The 22,875-nt window shown below is 46.1% G+C and overlaps 1 protein-coding gene across 6 annotated transcripts in view; it reads right to left on the bottom strand.

Moving 5' to 3' along the window:
- Window positions 1-22,875, bottom strand: part of SLC23A2 (solute carrier family 23 member 2) — a 139,303-nt gene that overhangs the window by 41,134 nt on the left and 75,294 nt on the right. For all 6 annotated transcript variants that reach the window (XM_037736914.1, XM_017524005.1, XM_017524007.2 and 3 more), the window contains 3 exons: window positions 17,798-17,896; window positions 8,291-8,407; window positions 5,381-5,538 (listed from right to left, as the gene is read on the bottom strand). In XM_037736914.1, the coding sequence (XP_037592842.1) occupies window positions 5,381-5,538; window positions 8,291-8,407; window positions 17,798-17,896 (374 nt within the window). The remainder of the gene's footprint in view (window positions 1-5,380; window positions 5,539-8,290; window positions 8,408-17,797; window positions 17,897-22,875) is intronic.

Here is a 22,875-nt window from a genome sequence, read left to right as displayed (position 1 = left end):
GGCCCCTTAAACACTGTAAGGCTCTCCTGCCAGCCTGTGGGACAGACAGTGTTGGGACAGTGGGGCAGGGTCTCGGAGGACCCTAGAGACACCAAGGGTTGGGGTGGGAACTCTGGGAAGCTTGGAGGTGCCACGAAAGAATGACAGCTGCAGGCTGCAGCACCTCAACAACCCTGCCCTGATTTCTCTGGATTTTAAAGGCTTTCTACTATTACCAAGAACAAGGGTTAGCTGGAATTGACATCACAGACCAACCAGAATGAGAACTGTTGAAACCTCGCTCAGGGGAACTCGGTAATGAAGACCTCCTTGAAGCAAAGCTCAAGGGATCAAGGTCAAAGGAGAGGAGGGAGAAGGAAAAGGCAGGGAGGGAGAGGGAGAGGGAAGTAGCACCCATGAGGAACTGCCTTTCCCCGAACAAAGGCTTGGAAAGCACCAAAGCCTCCTAAGTCCATGACAACTAGGGCTAAAACCCACAACCTTCAATGCAAAAAGACAACAGCCCCTGGAGGAAAAGAAATCATTTTGATGCCGGGAGAGATGTGCAGCGAAGGAAGGGCCTGCAGCCTGCCAACCCAGACATGCTTCATGTGGCCTTGGCCAGTCAGCCTTGGGAAACGTGCCCCATGCTGTGACATCCTAGAGTGGGCCTTCTGTGCTTGAATGAGGTCTGCAAAGACACACATCTGTTTCACCTTCACGGGTTGCCATCAACTCTGGTCCTTTTTATAGAATGAAACAGGTTTCCAGGATAGCATTCCACTCAGATCAAGAGCCCATGTGAAACGAGGAGGGATGACCTGACCATAGCACTTTGTTTCTTCCTGTACTCGAGACGCTTCTGCAGAATAGGGGGCCCACCCCTCAAGGGCACAGGCCATAATTTCTCCTCAGGCTCCCTTCACCCTCAACATCCAGCAAGAGGCAGTCAAACACGCTAAGCAGATACGGAACTGAAACACAACAGGGGAACTACCTTGCAGCTGGAGAAGTCTGAGACTGTGCCTTAAAAACCATAAAAGCTGGACATGAGAAACTTTTCCTTCTGCTGCTCTAAGCCTAAGGAAATGAGTGGTGAGCTGCTCAGAAAACAAAAACAACCCAAAAAAGCCTACAGAGGCCATCTGCCACCCTTCCGGCAGGGTGCTGCTGGGAGTCAGGCCTGCACCCTCAGCTGCGCCTGCCTTTCCTTCCACCTTGCTCCCCACTCACAGCCTCTACCCCAACTGCTCTATCTATTTATTCCATCCTTTTTTGAGCAGAAAATAAACACAGAAGTCTAAAAGAAATGATAATTCACAGCCTATGGTGGATCTATCTAAGCAACTAGCAAAAGTAAAAGTCTAAAATATGAGCTCATATTTTCATTTGCAAAAACTCCCAAAAAGTATTCCAGGAAAAATAATAATCTACAAAAACACAATAAGTTCATTAAAACAAAAGCTATATCATTCCCAGGACATCTTAGGAAGAAGCATCCTTTGATTTTCACAAAGGAAACAGGGCTGGAGGGGTCACTTTTCCATAATGCCACATGCTATAAATATCTCTCTAACCTCAGAATTGTAGATTCTGATGCCTAAGGGGTTAGAATTCCATAAAAGTATCCCAAAACCTGACTTTTGTGAGCACTGGCCATGCGCCCAGCGCTGGCAGCATTGATCCTGGTGAGCACCCTTAGAACAGTGCTGTCCTGAGTAAGATGTGGGAGTCCAATTACCCGAGGGGACCTCACCCTCCTGAGGTCTGGCTGCCAACTTTGCTCTGCTGGATGGGAACAGGGCGTATGCTCATGGAGTAGCTGGCCACTTTGGGGATTTCTGCTCTTCTCTCACTAAACCCATAGAAAACCTGTGGCAAGGGTGTGAGAGGTGGTGCAGCTGATGAGGTAGCCCGGCCTCTTCTGGCCCAGTGCAAAGATGGGAAGAGGAAGGGTGGAGGAGTCTGAGTCCCAACAGGTAGGGATGGAGGATGGAGAGACGTGGGGGATGAGAGGAGAGGAGACACACGAACATGGGGTGCAGGAAACATGCCCCCAGATGGTGACTGGCCAGTCAGGGAGGGAAACAGCAGCTTGTTACATTGCCTCGGTGCCCCTTCGCTGCCTCAGACACGCAGCCCCCCCACATACCAGGCCCCCAAGTGCACCCAGGACCTACACAGAAGAAGATCTGCAGAGTCTGAGGCCCTGCAGAGCAGGGGCCCCCACCTGAGCCCCTGCTCACTGCCCAACTGCTGGTCGGAGAGGAAGCAAGGGGTGCAGGTAGCACACAGCACTGCAGGCTAAGAAGATTCACAGCAAGAACCCCCCACCCCCCAGCCTGGAGGGCCCGGCCGCCCCGTGAGGTGCTGGTGGGGGTGCTCCCCTCCCCCATCCCAAAGGCTCTCTCTAAGCCGCTTAGCTAGAAAGATTTTTTTTTCCATGTCTTTTTCACATGTAAAATACATTCAGAAACATTCCTCATCAGGACACACGAAGCACATTCCACTCCGTGCTGCTTCTCTTTCCAGCTAAGGATTCAAATCAGGAAGGGACTTCCAGAATGAGGAAGAGTAAGACTGGGGGATGAGTTTAGTCCCAGCAGTCTCCGCCCTATCCCACACCCCTGAGACTTGCCTGGGCCCATGTCACCTTTCTTACGGATGCCACTGATCCCCTAAGAAGGTCCTCACCCCCTATGCTTAGTAACCAAGTAACATCCTTCATGGCACAGCCCCAGAGACGGTGTCCCCTGGCACAGCCCCAGAGACGGTGTCCCCTGCTAATGAAGCCACTGAAGTTCCCCTGTGTCTACTGATAAGGCACAAGTCCTGGCCTCTGTGTGCATGGTCAGAGGGATCATGCCAGGCTGTGACCTCCTGCCTTTGCTCCTGCCCCTGCTGGGATGTAAGCTGTTCCCTCAGCCCTCCTGGCCAGAGCCCTTGGGGCCTACAGGGCCTGTCTCAGATATCACCTCCTCCAGGACTCCCACCATGTCTCCTGGAGGATGCGTTGCGTCTCCCTGATGGTGCTGCCCTTCGTGCTATGGGTCATGTACTTCAATGTCACCGCTGCTCTCCACTACGGCCAGGCCCCAGTCACCCACACCTGCTAAACAGACCAGTCACTGAATATCTGCAGGGCTGAGCCAGTACTCTTCCTCTTTGCCCAGGTTAAGAGCACGGGTACTACTCATATCCCAACAATCACAGAAAACCCCTACCACAAGCCCAATGCCCCACCAAAGCCCCCAACACACCCTCGGCTGCCCAGCAGCACACAGTTGCTGATGTGATTAGTCAGCACCATCTGATTTATGACTAAGCAAATGGCCACACTGTGGGGAGGATGGAAGCAGGGGTGGGTGGGGCTGCCATTCCTTGCACAGCCAAAGGTCATGGGGGACTCACTCTGACTCCTCACAAACATGGCAAGTAAGGCTGCTTTCACCCAGCCTCATGGGCACGGGGCACACAGAAACACACCCTCCTCCAGACCACAGCTCTGCATTTTGGGTCCCTGAGCCATCCCAGTAGGGTGTCAAATCCCTCTCCTGTTCTTACTCCACTCAAATTTCTCCCCAGGCCAGCAGGGAGGTGAACCATGCTGACCTGGGTTGTTCCATTTAGGTCTTGTGCCCCAACAGTGGGCAAGATCATACCCTCCATGACCAAAAGTATTTACCCCAAGTGCCCCCAGGCCTTCCTTTCTGTGTCCCATTAGGCAACTGTGCCCATTAGGCTCAGCTGCTGGCAAGGCCTGGCCTCCTTGGCATAAGCTGGGGCAGAGCTGCACATGGTGCATACTTTACTGCAATAAAGACGGCTTTCATTCCCTATTCAGGTCAAACCACAATGCTCAACGAAAAACACTGACCAAATTCACAGGGGGATGGTGCTTACAAATCCACAGATAAGTCAGCTGTTTAGAAAAAGAATGTTTCTCCAGAGAACAGCACTCCACGGGCAAAATAAGGGTCCCGAGTCAGCCAACAAAAGCTTTGCCGTGCACTCTGGACTTGAAGTACAGAGTCCTGAATGCTGTACCCAAAGAATGACAGGGTGCCAGCCAGGTTAAGCCCTCCTTGGAAGGCCCAGACCACATCTCTTTCCCCTAGTCGGTCAGTGATACCCCTGCCCTACCCTCTGGGGGGCTTGAAGAGACCCTCCTCCCTTTGGCCCAGCTTGGTGGTTGTGGGCAGGGTAGCATGGGCTCAGATCTGGGAACCTTAAGAGCTCACTACCCTCCAAGGCTCCCCTATCCCTCTGCTGTGTAAAAGCAACCCTGCGGTCCCAAAGGATTCTCACTTATCAGAATGCAGTCCCTGACTTTAGCCCACACCCACCTTCCCCCACAGGCAGGGCCAGACCTTACCTAGCCTGTCTTTGAGGGAGCAAGAATCAGAGCTGGCAGTGAACTCAGGAAAGTCCTGCCAGAGCAGGCTTCACCCCCTGAACAGTGCCCTGGAGTAAAGTAAGAGGCTGCACCGTGAAGAGGGTAGAAGAGCAGGAAAGGAGAGGAAAAGGCAAGCTTGCAGGAGGAGGGAGGAAGGTAGGAAAGGACGTTTCTTCTCCTTCCTTTGCCAGCTTCACATCCATTTAAGCTGGTAGCTGGAGATGCAAAAATGAACAAGCCCAAGCCCTGGCATCAAGGAGGAAGCACCATGGGGAGAAAGGCATAGAAACAAAAAGGACAAACTGGAATAAAGGCCACACTGGAAGGATGAACACAGGTGGGAATTCAGAGAACAACAAAGGGCTCCACAGAGTCCGGAGGGCAGGACAAGCTGGGCCTGGAGGATGAGCTGGTGTGTGCCAGGCGGGTGGGGAGAAGACGCACAGGAGGGTAGACAGCGGGCCCTCAGGAGTGAGGCCAGGAAAGGCAGGAGGCAGGGCTCAGAGGCATGGCTGGAAATGGAGGTGGGGCAGAGAGCAAGGACAAGCCTAAAAGCTAGGTGCAGCCTGGTGTATAAAAAGGGAGGAGAGCTGCAGTATGGCTCACCCTGAGGAGGGTGCGGAAGTAGAAAGATGGCACTGAGTATGGGGCACAAAGTGGGTCCAAGAGCAGTGCCCTGGAGGCAGGGAAGCCAGTGGGGAGCCTAGTGGGACACTCAAGGAATGGGGGCACAGAGGGGTGCTGGGGAGCGAGCATGACTTGCCAAGGGGGCGGGGGGAGGAGAGTGAGGCTAAGTTTCCAACTGGGACAACTGGGTAGGGGAAGGTGGTGGTGGTGCCATTCACCAAGAGAGGGAGCGACTGGGAGGAGTACTGCGGGGTGGGGACCAACGGACACTAGGACACTCCCTCGCCTCCATTCAGTCCTTGCAAACAGCCCTAGGCAAATGGCATGGCTCAACGCCTTCGGGGGCTTTGGCATCCCCCATTAGTACCCCAATCTCACCTGCATCCAAATGTTGTCTGCAGCAAAGTCGTGATTCCCACGCAGAAGAAAATGGTCCCGATGAGCTGACTGGTGGCCCACTGGTCATACCCCACACACATGGCATCAGCCAGCAGGAAGGGCACTGCGATTGTGCCACTGAAGCAGGTCAGGTAGTGCTGCAGGCAGGAGGAGAGTCACAGGAGAAACAGTAAACCGTTTCTTGTTTATTCTGGATTTCATCCTGACTCTTCTCTCTTGTTGTTTAAAAATAGCCCACATAAAGAATCTCCTTGGTGTTTTAGATGTATATTCTTGTATACCAAGCCATATTTTTTCCCCTCTTTTTCAGCATTTCTCCTTGTTTGTTGCTGAGACAGAGTTTCACTCCCATTGCCCTGGATGGAGTACAATGGCACGGGCACGATCTTGGCTCACTGCGGCCTCTGCCACCCGAGCTCAAGCAATTCTGCCTCAAGTAGCTGAGATTACAGGCGCGTGCCTCCATGCCTGGCTAATTTTTGTATTTTTTGTAGCGATAGGGTTTCACCGTGTTGGCCAGGCTGGTGTCAAATACCTGGGCTCAAGGAATCTGCCTACCTCTCCCTCCCAAAGCGCTGGGATTACAGGCATGAGCCACCGCGTCCAGCTGCATTTCTCCTTTTTATTACATTTTCTTGCCTTATTACCCACTGTCATTATTACTTATTACTTGGATGAATCCATGCCTCACAGAGGACAACAGTCAATACGAGCACTGGTGATAGTTTACTCATGTAATTCTTATTGGAAATATTTGGGGTTTTTCCCCAAAATGCTTTTCTGGCATAAATTGCTAAAACCATAAGACCTTTCTCCTCTAATCTGTTATCATGAATTGTGATGCGCTGAACTACTCTGGCATGCTTGAAACAAACCCTAGTTAGTCATGTTGTATTTTTCTTCTGGGATTTGATTTGCTAATATTTTATACAGAATTTTGCATCTACATTCCTAAGTTAATTAGTCTACTTCCTTAAAAAAGTTCTTTCATGTGTGGGGATTAAAGTTACATAAGCTTCATAAGTTACATACGCATGGGGGGGTTTTCTGTTTTTATCTGTGAGCTGGCATTGTTTCTGCAAACAAAGAACTCATCTGTTCCAGTCAGGGTAGGGTTAAGGGAACATGGTAGCTGTGGGAATCTTCCAGAAAGAACCCCATCCCACTTTCCTTTGGGACCCCCTCTGCCACACCTGTAGCCCCGGCAGGATTGTCCCAGCACTCACCACTCACTTCCCTCCCTTCCCCTGTTGATCAGTTCCATTTCTGTTCTGCAAATTTCCTACTTTTCTTCCAGCAGCTTCCCATTTCTGCCCACATTTGCCAAACATGCCACATGTAGCCCATGAAGCCCAACTGTGTAGGAGTTTCCTGAGGTGAAATATTCCTGTTCAGGATGTCTCAGGGCTGCTCCCAAGTTTATGTACCCTGAATGGTCAGGAAGGACATGACGCAGGCGGGGTTTCCCACTCCTGTCTGACCAGGGAAGACTGCTAGAAACATCTATAAGATAAACATTCCAAAAAGTGTGTTTCCTGAATCTGGTTCAGAATGCTTGGCCCAAGGTAGATTATTTGCCAAGGCCACTCAGCTCCTTTGGCTCTGACTGCTCCCCTACTCAACAGACACCTGCCAGTCCAGGTTACCACGTGCTTTGACACCTGAAAGAGGGTGAGGGAAGGGCAGGGCAACTGGAAACTCGACCAAAGCACCCAACTGTTGGCAGGCACAACCCTGCCCCAGGGTAAATAAACATCTCTGGACCATGAGATGGATTTTCTCAGCAGCTGAGATGCCTTAGGTTGAACAGATCACACAAACTTGAGAAAGGAAAAATGGTCAGACCTCAGAACAGAGTCCAAGTTAAAACCAAAGCAAATACAGGCCTGGGGTGTGCATCTAAGAAAAGACCCTCCCCACATTGTCCCGTTTCTCCAAAACATCCCACGTTAATCCTATAAAAGGGAACAGGGTGCTGAAGACAGAGGAGGGAAGTACCAAAGACGCTGAAGGCCTCCATCAGCTATGTTACCACCCACCTTGTCCCTCAGCCCGCCTGCCCTCCCCTCCCCTCCCCTCCCACTGGAAACTGCAGCAGATGATGCTGCCACTACCATGGCAAGTTTCCCTTAAGAAATAAGACTGAAACCTACCATTTAGGTCCTGGCCAACATGGCACTTCTCAGGGCAACTTGTGTTTCATGGCAGAGGTTACCATGATTTTGGGTGGGTTAACTAGGCCAGGGATAGAGATGAAAATTCATTTCTCTTTTTCTCTACTCTTCAACTTTTCTCCTTCCTCTATTCTTCCTATAAGTCTATCTCCTTTCCCTTCCTTTATGTCACTGCTCTTGCTTGTCCCCTTAACATCTTCCTTCTTTCTTTTTCCCTGGTAATCCACTCTATCTGTTCTTTTCTTTCTCCTTGCTATGATGTCAACAATTCCCATTCATCACTTTTTTATTTTCGAGACAGGGTCTCATTCTGTCAACCAGGGTGAAGTAGAGTGGTGCAACCACAGCTCACTGCAACCTCAACCTCCAGGGCTCAAGTGATCCTCCTGCCTCAGCCTCTTCAGTAGCTGGGACTATGGGCACACACCACCACATATGGCTAATTTTTGTATTTTTTGTAGAGGTGGACTTTTGCCATGTTACCCAGGCTAGTCTTGAGCTCTGAGGTTCAAGTGGTCTGCCCACCTCAGCCTCCAAAACTGCTAGGATTACAGGCATGAGCCACCATGCCCAGCCCCTACTCATCACCCTTAAAAGAGGAATTTATAAAAGTCTTCAATAAATAAAAATCAAAGTTGAATTTTTTAAAAAATTCCAGATGGTAGACAATGCAAACACCTGCTAGTGGTTACACATCCTACAGGAACCATCTTACCTGCAACCCCAGAAATATACACAGGTACCAGGGAGGAACATCTTCTATGGTATAAATCATGTCCGATCGCTGAGGATCCAGACTGCCAGTGCTATCCAGGGTCTCGGCGAGAGAGCTCTGTGAGCAAGAGGGGGAGAAGGAAGAACTCATTAAACGTGAAGACCAATGTTAGCTCAGCCATGTACAGGCCCTCGTTACAGATAAACAGCTTTATCAAGTGGCTGCTGTTTTCCTACAATTTTGAGCCTTGGCTATCTTTGAAGCAAGGCCCAAGTACACTCACTCTCTGGGATGGTCAATCCTCAGAATTCGGGGAGTCGGTGTCCTTTGGCAACAGCTCATCCCTGAGAGCACTGAGCTTGCTGAGAGCTTCTCCCCAGGCCTGGGGATCTTCCTGCATGGACAGACATGCTCCCAGGTTGAGACCACAAAATGATACCTTGGCACAAGCAGTTCTTGAGTGAGACCCGAAACCTTAAAATATGCTAACTACTTTCAAATAGACAGCACACTGATCTGCCCCTCCGAGCCCACTTCATCCCTGGCAAGTAAAAAGGATCTTGGTACTTTAAAGTTCTACACCCTCCTATCCAAACACCATTACTCAGATAATGTCAGGTGAAAAAAGCAAAATTCCAAAGTATATAAACATGGTGATTTGAAATCTATTTAAAAAACAAAACATTAAAAATGTATTGATCATTTAGGTGACAGGTTTTTTTTCTTCTTTTTCCCCTAGTACTAGTAAAAAAAGGAAAATTAACATTAGTGTGGCATGCTTTTTAAGCCAGAATCATCACAAAGACCAGTCACTTTAGGTTAGAGTCCAGCCTCTTCCAGTCACCCCCAGCATCAGTTCTGAACTCATGCAGCATCTGAGCCAAACAGAAAACTCAAGGTAGCCCTGAGTTCCCCAAGAGAGCCTCAAAACTGCTCTGGTTTCAGAAATCACACAAATAATCTTTTCTTGGAATTTCTACAAAAATCATTTCTTAGAATCCAAGATGTGCATCCCATTCTTTAAAATCCTTTTTTTTTTTTTTTTTTTGAGACGGAGTTTCACTCATGTTACCCAGGCTGGAGTGCAATGGCGCGATCTCGGCTCACTGCAACCTCCGCCTCCTGGGTTCAGGCAATTCTCCTGCCTCAGCCTCCTGAGTAGCTGGGATTACAGGCACGCACCACCATGCCCAGCTAATTTTTTTTGTATTTTTTTAGTAGAGACGGGGTTTCACCATGTTGACCAGGATGGTCTCGATCTCTTGACCTCGTGATTCACCCGCCTCGGCCTCCCAAAGTGCTGGGATTACAGGCTTGAGCCACCGCGCCCGGCCTTTTAAAATCTTTTATAACCTAGCAAACAAAGTGCTTAACAGGAAACAAAATGGAAAGACATCCCCCAAAAAGACGAAGGTGATGGCATTCTGACATTGATGGTATCTAGCCCAATAAGTGCGCTCTGGTCTGATGTATTTGGCCCACGGAAAAATGCTGATTCCGTGTGTTCCACATGGAGGTGAAAGGGGTTGGGGGCCCAATACCTTAAATGAAAGAAGGGACACAGTTCACCCTCACCTTCCATAGCCAGAAGGTAAATGTCTGATGGAAACTGACATCTGATCTAATCCAAATGTAACTTAATATGACCTTTTGGGTAAAACTTTCTCTTCTGTCCTAACAAGGGATACTGGCAAATTTGCATTGTTGAATTCATTACAATGGATTATGGATGTCTTTAAAAACTTGTTGGAAAAAAATGGTAGAAAAAGTATATATGTGTGTGAGAGGTGTGGCATGTAGTGATGTACAATAAAGGTTAACTCAGCAGGTCTGGGCTGCCCAGTCCTGCACATTTCAAAGAAAGTGATGACTCTTGCCTGGCACATGGGGATAACCTGAGCTCTTGAGATTTCTGCCTCTCAAACATGTCTTTTTAGGCCTAGTGCAGTGACTCACACCTGTGGTCCCAGCACTCTACGATGCTAAGGTGTGAGGATCACTTGAAGCCAGAGTTCAAGAATAGCCTGGGCAACACAGTGAGGCCCCTTCTCTAGTGTTTGTGCGTGTGCATGTGTGTGTGTGTGTGTGTGTGTGTGTGTGTGTATTTTTATTTTATTTTATTTAACCTGAAATTTGGCAACAAACCCTGGACACCAAGGCTTGGGTGAGCGTCCCTGGTTGAATGAGTGTTATCACACACCATTGCTGGGAAAACTGAACCCCGCCTGGATGACTCCACTGAGAGAGGATGGCTGCAAGATTGCACCTGGTGTCTCCCAGACCCTGCCTATGTGTCTTTTTCCATTGCTGATTTTAATCTGTATCCTTTCTCTGTTTTAAAAACAAAACAACAATAACAACAACAAAAATGCTTAACTGTGAGTAAAACAGCTTGTTGAATTCTCCAAGTCTTTCTAGTTAATCACAGAACCTGATTTGGGAACTCCTGAACTGAAGTCACCATTTTGCTAACATGATAGAATTATGGACATGGGGCTCACTAGACAAACATCAGCTCAACAGCACCACATTAGCTACAGCCACAGAGGCAGGAGTGCTGCTGCTCACAAGGTAACATGGACAAAGTATTTCATCACAAAGAGAAATGTCTGAAGACAGAATACATAACACTAGCATAGACTAATACAACCTGTTACACAATAATATAAGCAACTTTTCTCTAACAATTCCAAAACCACTAGTTTTAATTATAAGGCAGATGAAAAGATTTTTTGGCTTGGCATGTTGGCTCACATCTGTAACCTCAGCACTTTGGGAGGCCGAGGCAGGTAGATCACTTGAGGTGAGGAGTTCAAGACTAACCTGACCAATATGCTGAAACCCTGTCTCCACTAAAAATAAAAAAAATTAGCTGGGTGTGGGTGGTGGGTGCCTATAATCTCAGCTATTCTGGAGGCTGAGGCAGGAGAATTGCTTGAACCCAGGAGGTGGGGGCTGTAGTGAGCCGAGATCGCACCACTGCTCTCCAGCCTGGGCAACAGAGCAAGACTCTGTCACACACACAAAAAGAGACAAGACTTTTTGCATCTGTCATTTTCCAGGCAGAGGTTAAGATGTACACACAGGCACGTGTATGATGCACATGCACACACACAAACTTTTGTTAGTAATGAGGGTAACCCTACAACTCAGAAACAAAACTAGTGTAAAGCTCCACAGCTATATGAAAACGATAGAGGAGGGGGCTATGGTCAAGGGGATCAGACAACGCTGCGAGGCAGACGCGGTGCAGCCCTGCCTGATGACAGAAGAACTGGTCTGGCCCTTGTGCACGCTGCGCGCTGTGGTGTCACACTCAGTGATCACCGTGATCACCATGAGCTATTTTAAATATTGCAAAAACAAAAACCTCTAACAAGGTTTCTGTAAAAGACGACTACATGAATAATTATGTCACTTTAAAAAGACTTTCCATCTTATTCCATGGTCTGAAATAAACTATTCTTTTTTTTTTTTTTAAATAATCTAAAGAACAAAAAATTACCCATGCTCCAAAGAACAGAGTGAACTCCGAATGCTGTTCTCTGCCTGGAACCTTCCTAACATTTTTAATAACCTTTGCTATCTCCTCTGCAGTTATTTATCTAGTCTAGCAAATCTGGAGTCGATTGTAGTCTCTTTCTCTAGGAAATCATTTCCTCTAGGGCAGAGTCAGCACATATTTTTTATAAAGAGCTGTGTGGTAAATACTTCAAGCTTTGGGAGCCACATGGTCCTGTCGCTGTAGCACGAATGCAGCGTTGGGCGATACATATGTAAATAAAGAAATGTGGCTGTGTCCCAGCAAAACTACTGACAAGAACAAGTATTAAGCCAAATTTGGCCTGCCAAGCCCTGTTTAGCATTTCAAACTGATTATCATAAAGTAGTATGTAATATACTCTTGTACATTTCTTCTCCTTTTACTATACTAATGTATATTTGTACTTTCTAATTTTTTTCTTAATCAGGGACACCAAAGATTGGGTAGGCTGCTTGAGCTAAGAAGTTTGAGACAATCCTGGGCAACAGATCGAGACCCTATCTCAAAAAAACAAACAAAAGTTAGCTGGGTGTGGTGGCATACATGCGTGGTCAGCCACTCAGGAGTCTGAGGTGGGATCATCGCTTGAGCCTGAGAGGTTGAGGCTGCAGAGAGCTGTCATCATGCCACTGCACTCTAGCCTAGGCAACAGAGATCTTGTCTCAAAAAAAAAATAACAAAACAGGATAGAGGCTCACGTCTCTAATCCCAGGACTTGGGGAGGCTGTGGCATGCCAATCACTTGAGGTCAGCCTGGCCAACATGACGAAACCCCACAACCCCATCTCTACTAAAAATACACAAATTAGCTACATGTAGTGGCGTAGGCCTGTAGCCCCAACTACTCTGGAGGCTGAGGCAGGAGAATCGCTTGAACTGAGGAGGTGGAGGCTGCAGTAAGCCAAGATCTCACCACTGTACTCCAGCCTGGGCAACAGAGTGAGACTTTGTCTCAAAAACAAAAAACAAAACCAAAAAACAACCCCAAACAATCAATTTCCTTATTCTTTTCAATAAGCCAGCTTTTGAGTTCTAGTTAAACATGGTAGATTGACCACATGTGTCATTTCTTCTAAGTCCTAAAAACGCAGAAGGAATAAATACGATACAAATCTACAAGGACAAAGCAAAGAGGAGAAGAAAATGAGATTAATATTTTTTTTTTAATATTGAACGTGTTTGGCTGATTTGTGACCAACGTGGGAGAGGGAAGGAATGCACAAGCTGGGTGATCATAGAAGGATGCTGTGAAGAGGTGGGCTGGCTCACCAGCAGGACCCCAGGGAGAGCTATGCTTGGATGCACTAAACAGCGTAGTGATGGGGAGAGGACACATCTTAACTCTGCAAACTGGTCAGACTGCATGTTAACTACTGCTATCCTCCTCCTTCAAGACACAAAAACGTATGGCTTGAAGAATATAAACTGCAAAGCCCTCAGACTGAGGAACACCACAGAGCGATCAAGGAAAACATCAACAGCAGGATACTCATCTTCTTCCAGAATGCCAAAAACCAGGTCACAGAAGCCAGACTTATATCCAAAGGAGACCACACGATTCCTTTCTAGAGAAAGCTGATCAGCCCAAAGGCAAGACAGTGACATCTATAGATCCCACAGAGACAACACAGCTTTCTACCTGGTCATTCTAGGGCAGGCCCACAATTAGATAAACTTCATCACACACAAAGACCTCACAATCCTATCTTTCATTGCCTCATGTCCTGGTGGCTCGTGGTGTGATCCCAGCACTTTGGGAGGCCAAAGCGAGCAGATTACCTGAAGCCAGACGTTCCAGGCCAGCCTGGCCAACATGGCAAAACCCCGTCTCTACCAAAAATAGAAAAATTAGTCGGGTATGGTGGTGCATGCCTGTGATCCCAGCTATTCAGGAGGCTAAGGCTGAGGTATGAGAACTGCTTGAATCTGGGAGACACAGTTTGCAGTGAGCTGAGATTGCCCCATTTCATTCCAGCCTGGACGACAGAGCAAGGCTGTCTCAAAAAACAAAATAAAAATGTACTGAAGTTACATAAGAGAATGTCTTTGTTTTAAGGAAATACACATGCAGTATTTAGGGATAAAGGGGCATTATGTCTGTAAGATTCGAACAGCTCAGAAATAATAATATGCCTACAAGAATGATTAAGAAAATACAGTAAAATGTTAATATCTGCGGCATCTGTGTGTCTGTACCTATGAGTGGTACACATACACCCAGAAAGTAATATGGAATATAGGAACAGGTTGAATATCCCTTATCTGAAAATGCTTGGAACCCAAAATGTTTTGGATTTCAGATTTTTGGGGATTTTGGAATACTTACTGGCTGAGGATCCCAATCCCAAAACCCAAATCCAAAATGCTCCAATGAGCAAGCATTTCCTTTGAGCATTGTGTCAGTACTCAAAAAGTTTCAGGTATTGGAACACTGCAGATTTTAAATCTCAGCTTTAGGATGATTACTCTGCATCAGATTGGCAGCTGCGGGTTAAATAGAATATATAAAGAATGGAGGGGGCACATTTTCAACTTTCTTATTACATTTTTTGGACTATCTACTATTAGACAAGCATGTTAAAGTGAATGCCATTTTTTTTTTTTTAGGAACAGCTGGTCCTTTATCAAAAGATGGCTTAAAAAGAACCCCTAAGGATCAAAAGTCAGAAAAAGTCTTTTATGTTTTGTTTTGAGACAGTCTCACTCTGTCACCCAGGCTGGAGTGCAGTGGCACCATCTTGGCTCACTGCAACCTCCACTTCCTGGATTCAAGTGATTCTTTTGCCTCAGCCTCCCAAGTAGCCAGGATCACAGGCATGTGCCATCAAGCCCGGCTAATTTTGTGTGTGTGTATTTTTAGTAGAGACAGGGTTTCACCATGTTGCCCAAGCTCATCTCGAACTCCTGAGCTCAGGCAATCTGCTCACCTTGGCCTCCCAAAGTGCTGGTACTGCAGGCGTGAGCCACCCACCTGGCCCAAGTCAGAAAAGGTCTCTAACTCAAAAAAAAGATCTCAAAGTTCTGAAGACAAGTTTATTTTATCTTGTATTTAATATGAAAATTGCAACTATGCATTTGAAACAACAGGCAGCAAAAGGCCCAGCGGCACACAGGGCAGCACGTCAAGTGGAGGCTTGTTAATAACCACCTTACATGCCACTCCGATCACACTGTGGCAATCCCTGCTACCTGAGAGCCTTTTGGCGGGGTGTGGTAGGTTCACATCTGTAATCCCAGCACTTTGGGAGGCCAAGGTGGGCGGATCACTGGAGGTTGGGAGTTTGAGGCCAGCCTGGCCAACATGGAGAAACCCCCTCTCTACTAAAAACACAAGAAAATTAGCCAGTTATTGTGGCGTGTGCCTGTGGTCCCAGCTACTCAGGAGACTGAGGTAGGAGAATCGCTTGAACCAGAAAGGCAGAGATTGCAGTGAGCCAAAATTGGGCCACTACACTTTAGCCTGGGTAACATAGTGAAACACTATCTCTGCAAAAAAAAAAAAAAAAAGGCAGCCAACTGAGAGTCTAGCCCAAGGACTAGCACTTTATTTTATTTTTTTTCAGACAGAGTCTCACTCTGTCACACAGGTTGGAGGGCAGTGGTGCCATTTTAGCTCACTACAACCTCCACCTCCTAGATTCAAGCAATTCTCCTGCCTCAGCCTCCCGAGTAGCTGCAACCACAGGCATGCGATACCACTCCCGGCTAATTTTTGTATTTTTAGTAAAGACAGGGTTTCACCATGTCAGCCAGGCTGGTCTTGAGCTCCTGACCTCAAGTGATCCACCCATCTCAGCCTTCCAAAATGCTGTGATTGCAGGCATGAGCCCACACCCAGCCCAACTAGCACTATTTAATGTGGCAGCTTTTCTCCTTGTCCTCCTCATTTCATAAAGTAAGAAAAATGGCGAGGAAAATATGAAGATACTGTACCCCATTTCATTGGTATTCAAGAAAATGCAAATGTATCAATGTTTAGACAATGAAAAAATGTTCGCCCAAACAGGAAAATACACATCTAGCATAAATGTACTAGAGACATTTTTTCCTACAACTAGATCCTTCCCTTTAGCAAAAGGTAAAGCTAAGCCCCAAGGTGTTAATGCTCCTTATTATTTATTTCTAAAGACGGTCTCCAGACAGAGAAGGAGGAAGTCTAAAGACACGACAGCCTGGAATCATGTCATATGGGATTATATGTGGCCCCAATAAGTCTGTGAAGAAGCACTTTACTACAAGATGGGTCGTGTGAAAGCTGCGGCCTGGCGAGTGGGGCATGCCTCACTGCAGACTGCAGGCAGCAATCCACATGCCAACCACCACTGCACTAACCTCTGAGGAGCAGCTTGGAACCCCGCACTTCTAGAATTTCAGTATCTCTGCATGAATCTACTTTAATTAACCTCCATAAAATTTATAATAGCTCCAGGCAACAGGAAAATAATAACAATATTGATTGAGAGGCAAAAATGAAATTTCCATTTCCCAAACTGGAAGTTTGTTTAAAAGGGCATAAAAATTTGGTTATTCCAGAATTTCAATACAAGTTACTTGTTCTCAATCACTTCAGTGATTATACTGTGAACTCATCATGCTAATATCCAAGTCAGGTACTCTATGTGTTTGTGTGAACTTCTGAGTGGTCTATTATTAGAATACATAGTATACACTGTCTACAGTGCAATACAGTGGTTCCAGAATAGAATTTCTCATTACACAAATTGTTCAGTTTCTCATTATGTAAGTTGAAAATTAGTAAATTTTCACTGTAAAAATAAAACCTGTATTTAAAATCTATCAGGTAAAACTCAAATGAAAGTCTTGGAGCGGCAATACAATTTGGAAATATCAGATTATCTAACTTCTCATGTGGTAGGCAGCATGGTAGACACAATGAAAAAAAAAACCAGGATATCTGTACCCACTTTATTTTTAGTTATGCATTTATTTATTTTAGTTTTTAGAGACAGGGTCTTACTCTGTCTCCCTGGCTACAGTGCAGTGGCATGATCATAGCCTACTGTAGCCTCAAACTCTTGGGCTCAAGAAATCTGCCTGCTTCCTGAGTAGCTGCTACAATAGGCACACACCACCACACCTGGATAATTATTTCATTTTTTTGTGGAGATGGGATCTCACTATGTTGCCCAGGCTACGGTCTCAAACTCCTGGCCTCAAGCAATCTTCCTGCCTCTGCCTCCCAAAGTGTTGGGATTAAAGGTGTGAGCCACTGCACCCAGATTGGAGCCACTGTGGGCAACTCTTTCCTGACCTCTACGGTCACATAATCTGACCATTTAAGAAGAGGGAATGAGGCACAGAACAAAACAAAAATAAACAAAAACAAAAACAAAAAAAAAACCCCACAAACACGATTCTCCTCATTTTAGTGTACTATTTCCATTGCTTTGGTCAAAGCTCAAAAGCATTTTCATAAGCTGCATAAACTACTTGCTGATTTCCCTTATTCTCTTATTTACTGCACATGTATATGTGACAGGCACGATGCTAATAGTTTCACATATATATTATTTCATTCAATCTTCACAACAACCATAAGATAGATGTTGATATTTTTATTCCCATTTTAGAGATGGGGAACTGAGCCCCAAAGAACTTCTATAATTTCCTCAGTCTGACTCCTCATTTTTGCACCCAGACCTGATGCCAGACCCCAAGCTCTTAACCACATCCCTCTGGCATCTTGGCTGAGGCCTTTTAACCTATCTAGATGATGACTCCTCTATGGTTCTCATCTTAAATGCCATTAAAACAATTAAAAACTAGTAACTTCTATTCCCTATGGCTCCTCCTATTTCCCTTATGAAGAGAAAACACCCCTTGGGGGTCAGAGACCAAGCCCTAGACGAAGGTCACGCAGGTGCCTGCACAGGATCCAGATCTGGGGCAGCACTTGTGGGAGGTGATGGAGGTAGGGATGGGGGTACAGGGTGAAGGGGTACCTTTTCTGCAATGCCGTTTTCCGTTGTGTAGATCGCCATAAGCTCCGTGTCCTCATTGTCCTGCTCACCACTGGAAGTGGCGCCTCCATTTATCACCACCTGCAGAGACACTTTACTTAGAGGCTGTTTCAGTGTGAACCACATTTCCCCCCCATCCCCCCAAAAAGCCTTTGGTAATTCTCCTGGTGAGTGCATGACCAGGCATGGTTTTGATGGAGAAACATACTCCAAGTCCCATATGGGGAGGCTGCCTGGGCAAGAGGCTTAGCCAGGGAGAACAGCAGGGGGACCCCCACCTCCTCCAGACCAAGGGAAGTTTGGCTCAGAGGCCCACGCTGCCTTACTTGTGTGACCAGGCCCTGGCTGACTAGGCGAGAGTGCCCTGAGCTGCCTCGGTTAAGATCCTTGCCCACATAACCACTTGAGGGCGACTTCCTGTGCCCAGAAGGTGAAATGTTCTAGCTGGAGGAACTCAAGCTCTGCTGTTCAACCTAAGTAAACCAGCCCACCGGAGAGCACCCCTCTGTAAGGGACTATACACCATCATCCCGGGCTCTGCTAGCCGGTAGCAAGAGCCATAAAATATTTTTATTTTTTAGCCAAATGGTTCCACTTCTAGGAATCTATCCTGGAGAAAAATACTGAAAACAAAAGCTTTAACCCAAAGAAAGTAATTACTGTTTACGGTAACAAATAACTAGTTTTTTTTTTTTTTTTTTAAAGACAGTGTCTTGCTCTGTCACCCAGGCTGGAGTGCAATGGCATGATCTCGGCTCAATGTAACCTCCGCCTCCTGGGTTCAAGTGATTCTCCTGCCGCAGCCTCCCTAATAGTTGGAATTAAAGGCATCCACCACTACACCCAGTTAATTTTTGTTTTTTTTTTGAGATGGAGTTTCGCTCGTTACCCAGGCTGGAGTGCAATGGCGCGATCTCGGCTCACTGCAACCTCTGTCTCCTGGGTTCAGGCAATTCTCCTGCCTCAGCCTCCTGAGTAGCTGGGATTACAGGCACGCGCCACCATGCCCAGCTAATTTTTTGTATTTTTAGTAGAGATGGGGTTTCACCATGTTGACCAGGATGGTCTCGATCTCTTGACCTCGTGATCCACCCGCCTCCGCCTCCCAAAGTGCTGGGATTACAGGCTTGAGCCACCGCGCCCGGCAATTTTTGTATTTTTAGTAGAGATGGAGTTTCACCATGTTGGTCAGGCTGGTCTTGAACTCATGACCTCGAGTGATCCACCCACCTCAGCCTCCCAAAGTGCTGGGATTACAGGCATAAGCCACCATGCCTGGCCCAAATAACTAGTTATAGGCCACTGACACCAAGAATAGTACAAGGGAAAAGATTTTTATAAGAGTAACATCAAGGAAAGTGCATATATAATAAATATTAAAGTAACTGTACATATGGTTAATGGTGCAACTACATTTTAAAAATACTGATTAAAGAAGTATATAAAAAGTTCAAATTCTGGCATTGTGAAATACACCATAAGCAAGCAGAAGACAAGTGATGGTCTAGGTGAAAATACAGTGCAGCAGATATAAAAAGAGTCAGTAACAATATTCATAAAGAACACCTCAAGAAAATCATAAAACCAAACAATCCAATTCATCCCTGAGAGGTCTAATGAAAAAAGATCCAAAGGAAATGGGCAAGGGCTAGGAATATATCATTCATAGAAGAAAAACATATATATAATAAAATGCGTGAAAAGCCATTTCATATCATTTTAAATTATGGAAGTAATGATTAAAATTTTGTTTTTTAAAAAACAAATTTACAGGAAACTTAAAAAATTGAATTTGGTGTTGACCAGGGTATGGGGGACAGTTACTCTCCTGTGTTCTTAGAAAGAACATACTCTTCGTGGAAAGGCCTTCATGGAGGGAAATTTGGCAATGGGATTTAAAACTGACATTCCTGTGGATCCAGCAATTATACTCATAGAAGCTTATCCTCTAGAAATACCCATGCGGGTAATATGTACATTGAAGGTTGATCACTGGCACAATGTATGAAATCCTGAATACTTGGTGACAACATAAATGTTCATCAAAAAGACACAGTTACAGTATTATACACTCATTTAGAGGAGAATATTCAGCCATTAAAAATAATAAAGCACCAGGCACGGCAGCTCACACCTGTAATCCCAGCACTTTGGGAGGCCAAGATGGGTGGATCACTTGAGGTCAGGAGTTCGAGACCAGCCTGGCCAACGTGACAAAACCTCATGTCTACTAAAAATATAAAAATTAGCTGGGCATGGTGACGGGCACCTGTAATCCCAACTACTTGGGAGGCTGAGGCAGGAGAATTGCTTGAACCCAGGAGGTGGAGGCTGCAGTGAGCCAAGATTGTGCCACTGCCCTTCAGCCTGGTCAACAGAGGAAGACTCTATCTCAAAAAATAAAAAATAAAAGTATGCAAGAGATCTCAGTTAATTAGTTCATACTCCTACAGAGCAGAATTCTATTATATTACTCCAAATAAAGACCTGTTTTTAAAATTATTTCTCAAACATGTTATAGCTTTTTACACAAGCCAACTGAGTTTGTGGAGCTGGTTTGCCTATAAAAACTGGCTGCTAGCAGGCTACACATTCTTGGCCAAGATCAAGTCCACGAGATGAAACTCTTAATTTACAGAGAGAACTATGCTCCAAGCCATATCGCAGCAGTGCTCAACCCACTGAGAAGCCAAGAGCAACACGCTCTCAGGATGAACTCCTTTAACACACAGATTAGTCACTAAATCATCAGAAAAGCCCAGATCTGATTGAAAGTCCGATGCCAGCTAAACTAACCTTCACCTGCATTTATCTCGGGTTGCTGCAGGGAACAGCAACTTTACCAGTGTGGGGTTTCCTTTGCAGAAGATGAAAATGTTTTGGATCCAAATGGAGGAGGTTGTACAACACTATGAGTATGTTAAAATATCACTGAATTGTTCACTTTTTTTGAGACAGAGTTTTGCTCTGTCACCCAAGCTGGATGGAGTGCAGTGGCGTGATCTCGGCTCACTGCAATCTCTGCCTCCCAGGTTCAAGTGATTCTCCTGCCTCAGCCTCCCGAGTAGCTGGGACTACCGGCACCCACCACCACATCCAGCTAATTTTTTGTATTTCTAGTAGAGATAGGGTTTCACGATGTTAGCCAGGATGGTCTCGATCTTCTGACCTTGTGAGAGGCTGACTATGGCCTCCCAAAGTGCTGTGATTACAGGCATGAGCCACTGTGCCAGCTGAGTTCACTTTAATTTTATGTTATGCAAACTTCACCTCTATACATGAAAAAGAAAAAATCATCTGTATACATGGCACCGAAGAGGACAGGTTTTAGAATGAGTTAACAACTTCTACTGCTCCCCTGACACATCCCACACACTATTTATAAACACAAAAATAAGTACAGATGATCCCCAACTTACAACAGTTAGACTCAGGATTTTTTGACTTTACAGTGGTGCAAAAGTGATACATGATCAGTAGAAACTGTCAAGTGTCCAATACAACTCCTCTGCTTTTCATTTCAGTATTCAAGAAACTGCATGAGATACTCAACACTTTACCATAAAATAGGCTTTTTGTTAGATGCTTTTGCCTAAAAGGCTACTGTAAGGGTTCTGAGCACATTTGAGGTAGGCTAAGGTAAGCTATGGATTGCCAGTAGGTTAGGTGTATTAAATGCATTTTGAGGGTATAACCCTGTCATAAGTCAAGGAACATCTGTATTACAAAACGCAGATACTCCTAAGCCTAGGAAAAAAGCTCACATATTCATTCATTCAACAAACTGTAGTTGTATCCCAGGCAATGAGAACGCAGTCCTGCCTCCCTGCAGGAGCTCAGTCTAGAGTGAGTGCCCCCCCGTGCCAGGGAATTCTGCCGTTACACAGGAGACAGTAAGTAGCCATACAGAAATGCCAAGAACAGGAGTGCCAAAATCAGATGCTTGCACTGGACAGCCACTCTGGGTGCGGCTGGAGAGTGGATCGCTGGGGTGAAGGAATGACTCCTTGGCAAACGAGGAGACAGTGGCTGGGCCAAGGTGTTAACAGTGCTCTGGGAAAGACAGTTAGCTTCAGGAGAGAACAAAGATGTGAACTTAATGTCCCCTGAAGACTGTCTTGATGGGAGCTCTGCGTTGAGTACTGGGGAGACGTCGTCACAGCACAGCAAGGGGCACGGGGATAAAGTGTCCAGGCTGCTGTCTGGGTTTCTCAGCTGGGAAGCTGGGTGGACGGGGCTGCTAGTCCCAAAGAAACTGGTGGATGGAGGGGTGGAGTGTTTGTAAGCCAATTCAAAATGTGTCTGATCCAAAGAAATTATCCCAAAAAGGAAGCTTTACTTTGCCAGGCTAATCCAGGAGTTCACTTACCTGTAAATACTACTGACGTAGATAACCTATGATTTGCACAGGTAACCTATGATTTGCACAGGAAGCTGGACCTCAGAGTCCAGCGTCCCCCTGCCACCCTCCTATTGCACAGCCGAGATGTAGCTGACCTACCTCTCCTCTCCATGCTACCCCACACCCATCCCCTAAGGAAGCCCGTAGTAAGATGGGGACACCAACACTCCTATCTGATTGGCTTGTCTGACTGGTTCATCTCTGATGTATTGACATGCAAGGAGCTGCCTAAATGGTTCTTGCCTAAATGGTTCTCACAGATGAAGAGTTCTATTGAAGTACTAGTTTATTTTACTAATACTTTTTCTTGTGGCGATTCCTCAAGGACCTAGAAATAGAAATTCCATTTGACCCAGCAATCCCATTACTAGGTATATATCCAAACGATTATAAATCATTCTACTATAAGGACACGTGCACACGAATGTTCATTGCAACACTGTTTACAATAGCTAAGACCTGGAACCAACCCAAATGCCCATTGATGATAGACTGGACAGGGAAAATGTGGCACATATACACCATGGAATATTATGCAGCCATCAAAAACGATGAGTTTGTGTTCTTTGTAGGGACATGGATGAACCTGGAAACCATCATTCTCAGCAAACTGACAGGAGAGCAGAAGATCAAACACCGCATGTTCTCACTCACAGGC

This window comes from Cebus imitator, unplaced genomic scaffold (assembly GCF_001604975.1).
Source record: "Cebus imitator isolate Cc_AM_T3 unplaced genomic scaffold, Cebus_imitator-1.0 Scaffold31, whole genome shotgun sequence".
Taxonomy (NCBI): Eukaryota; Metazoa; Chordata; class Mammalia; order Primates; family Cebidae; genus Cebus; species Cebus imitator.
Note: the sequence above shows the minus strand (reverse complement) of the source record. Positions and strands in the feature narration are given on the sequence as shown.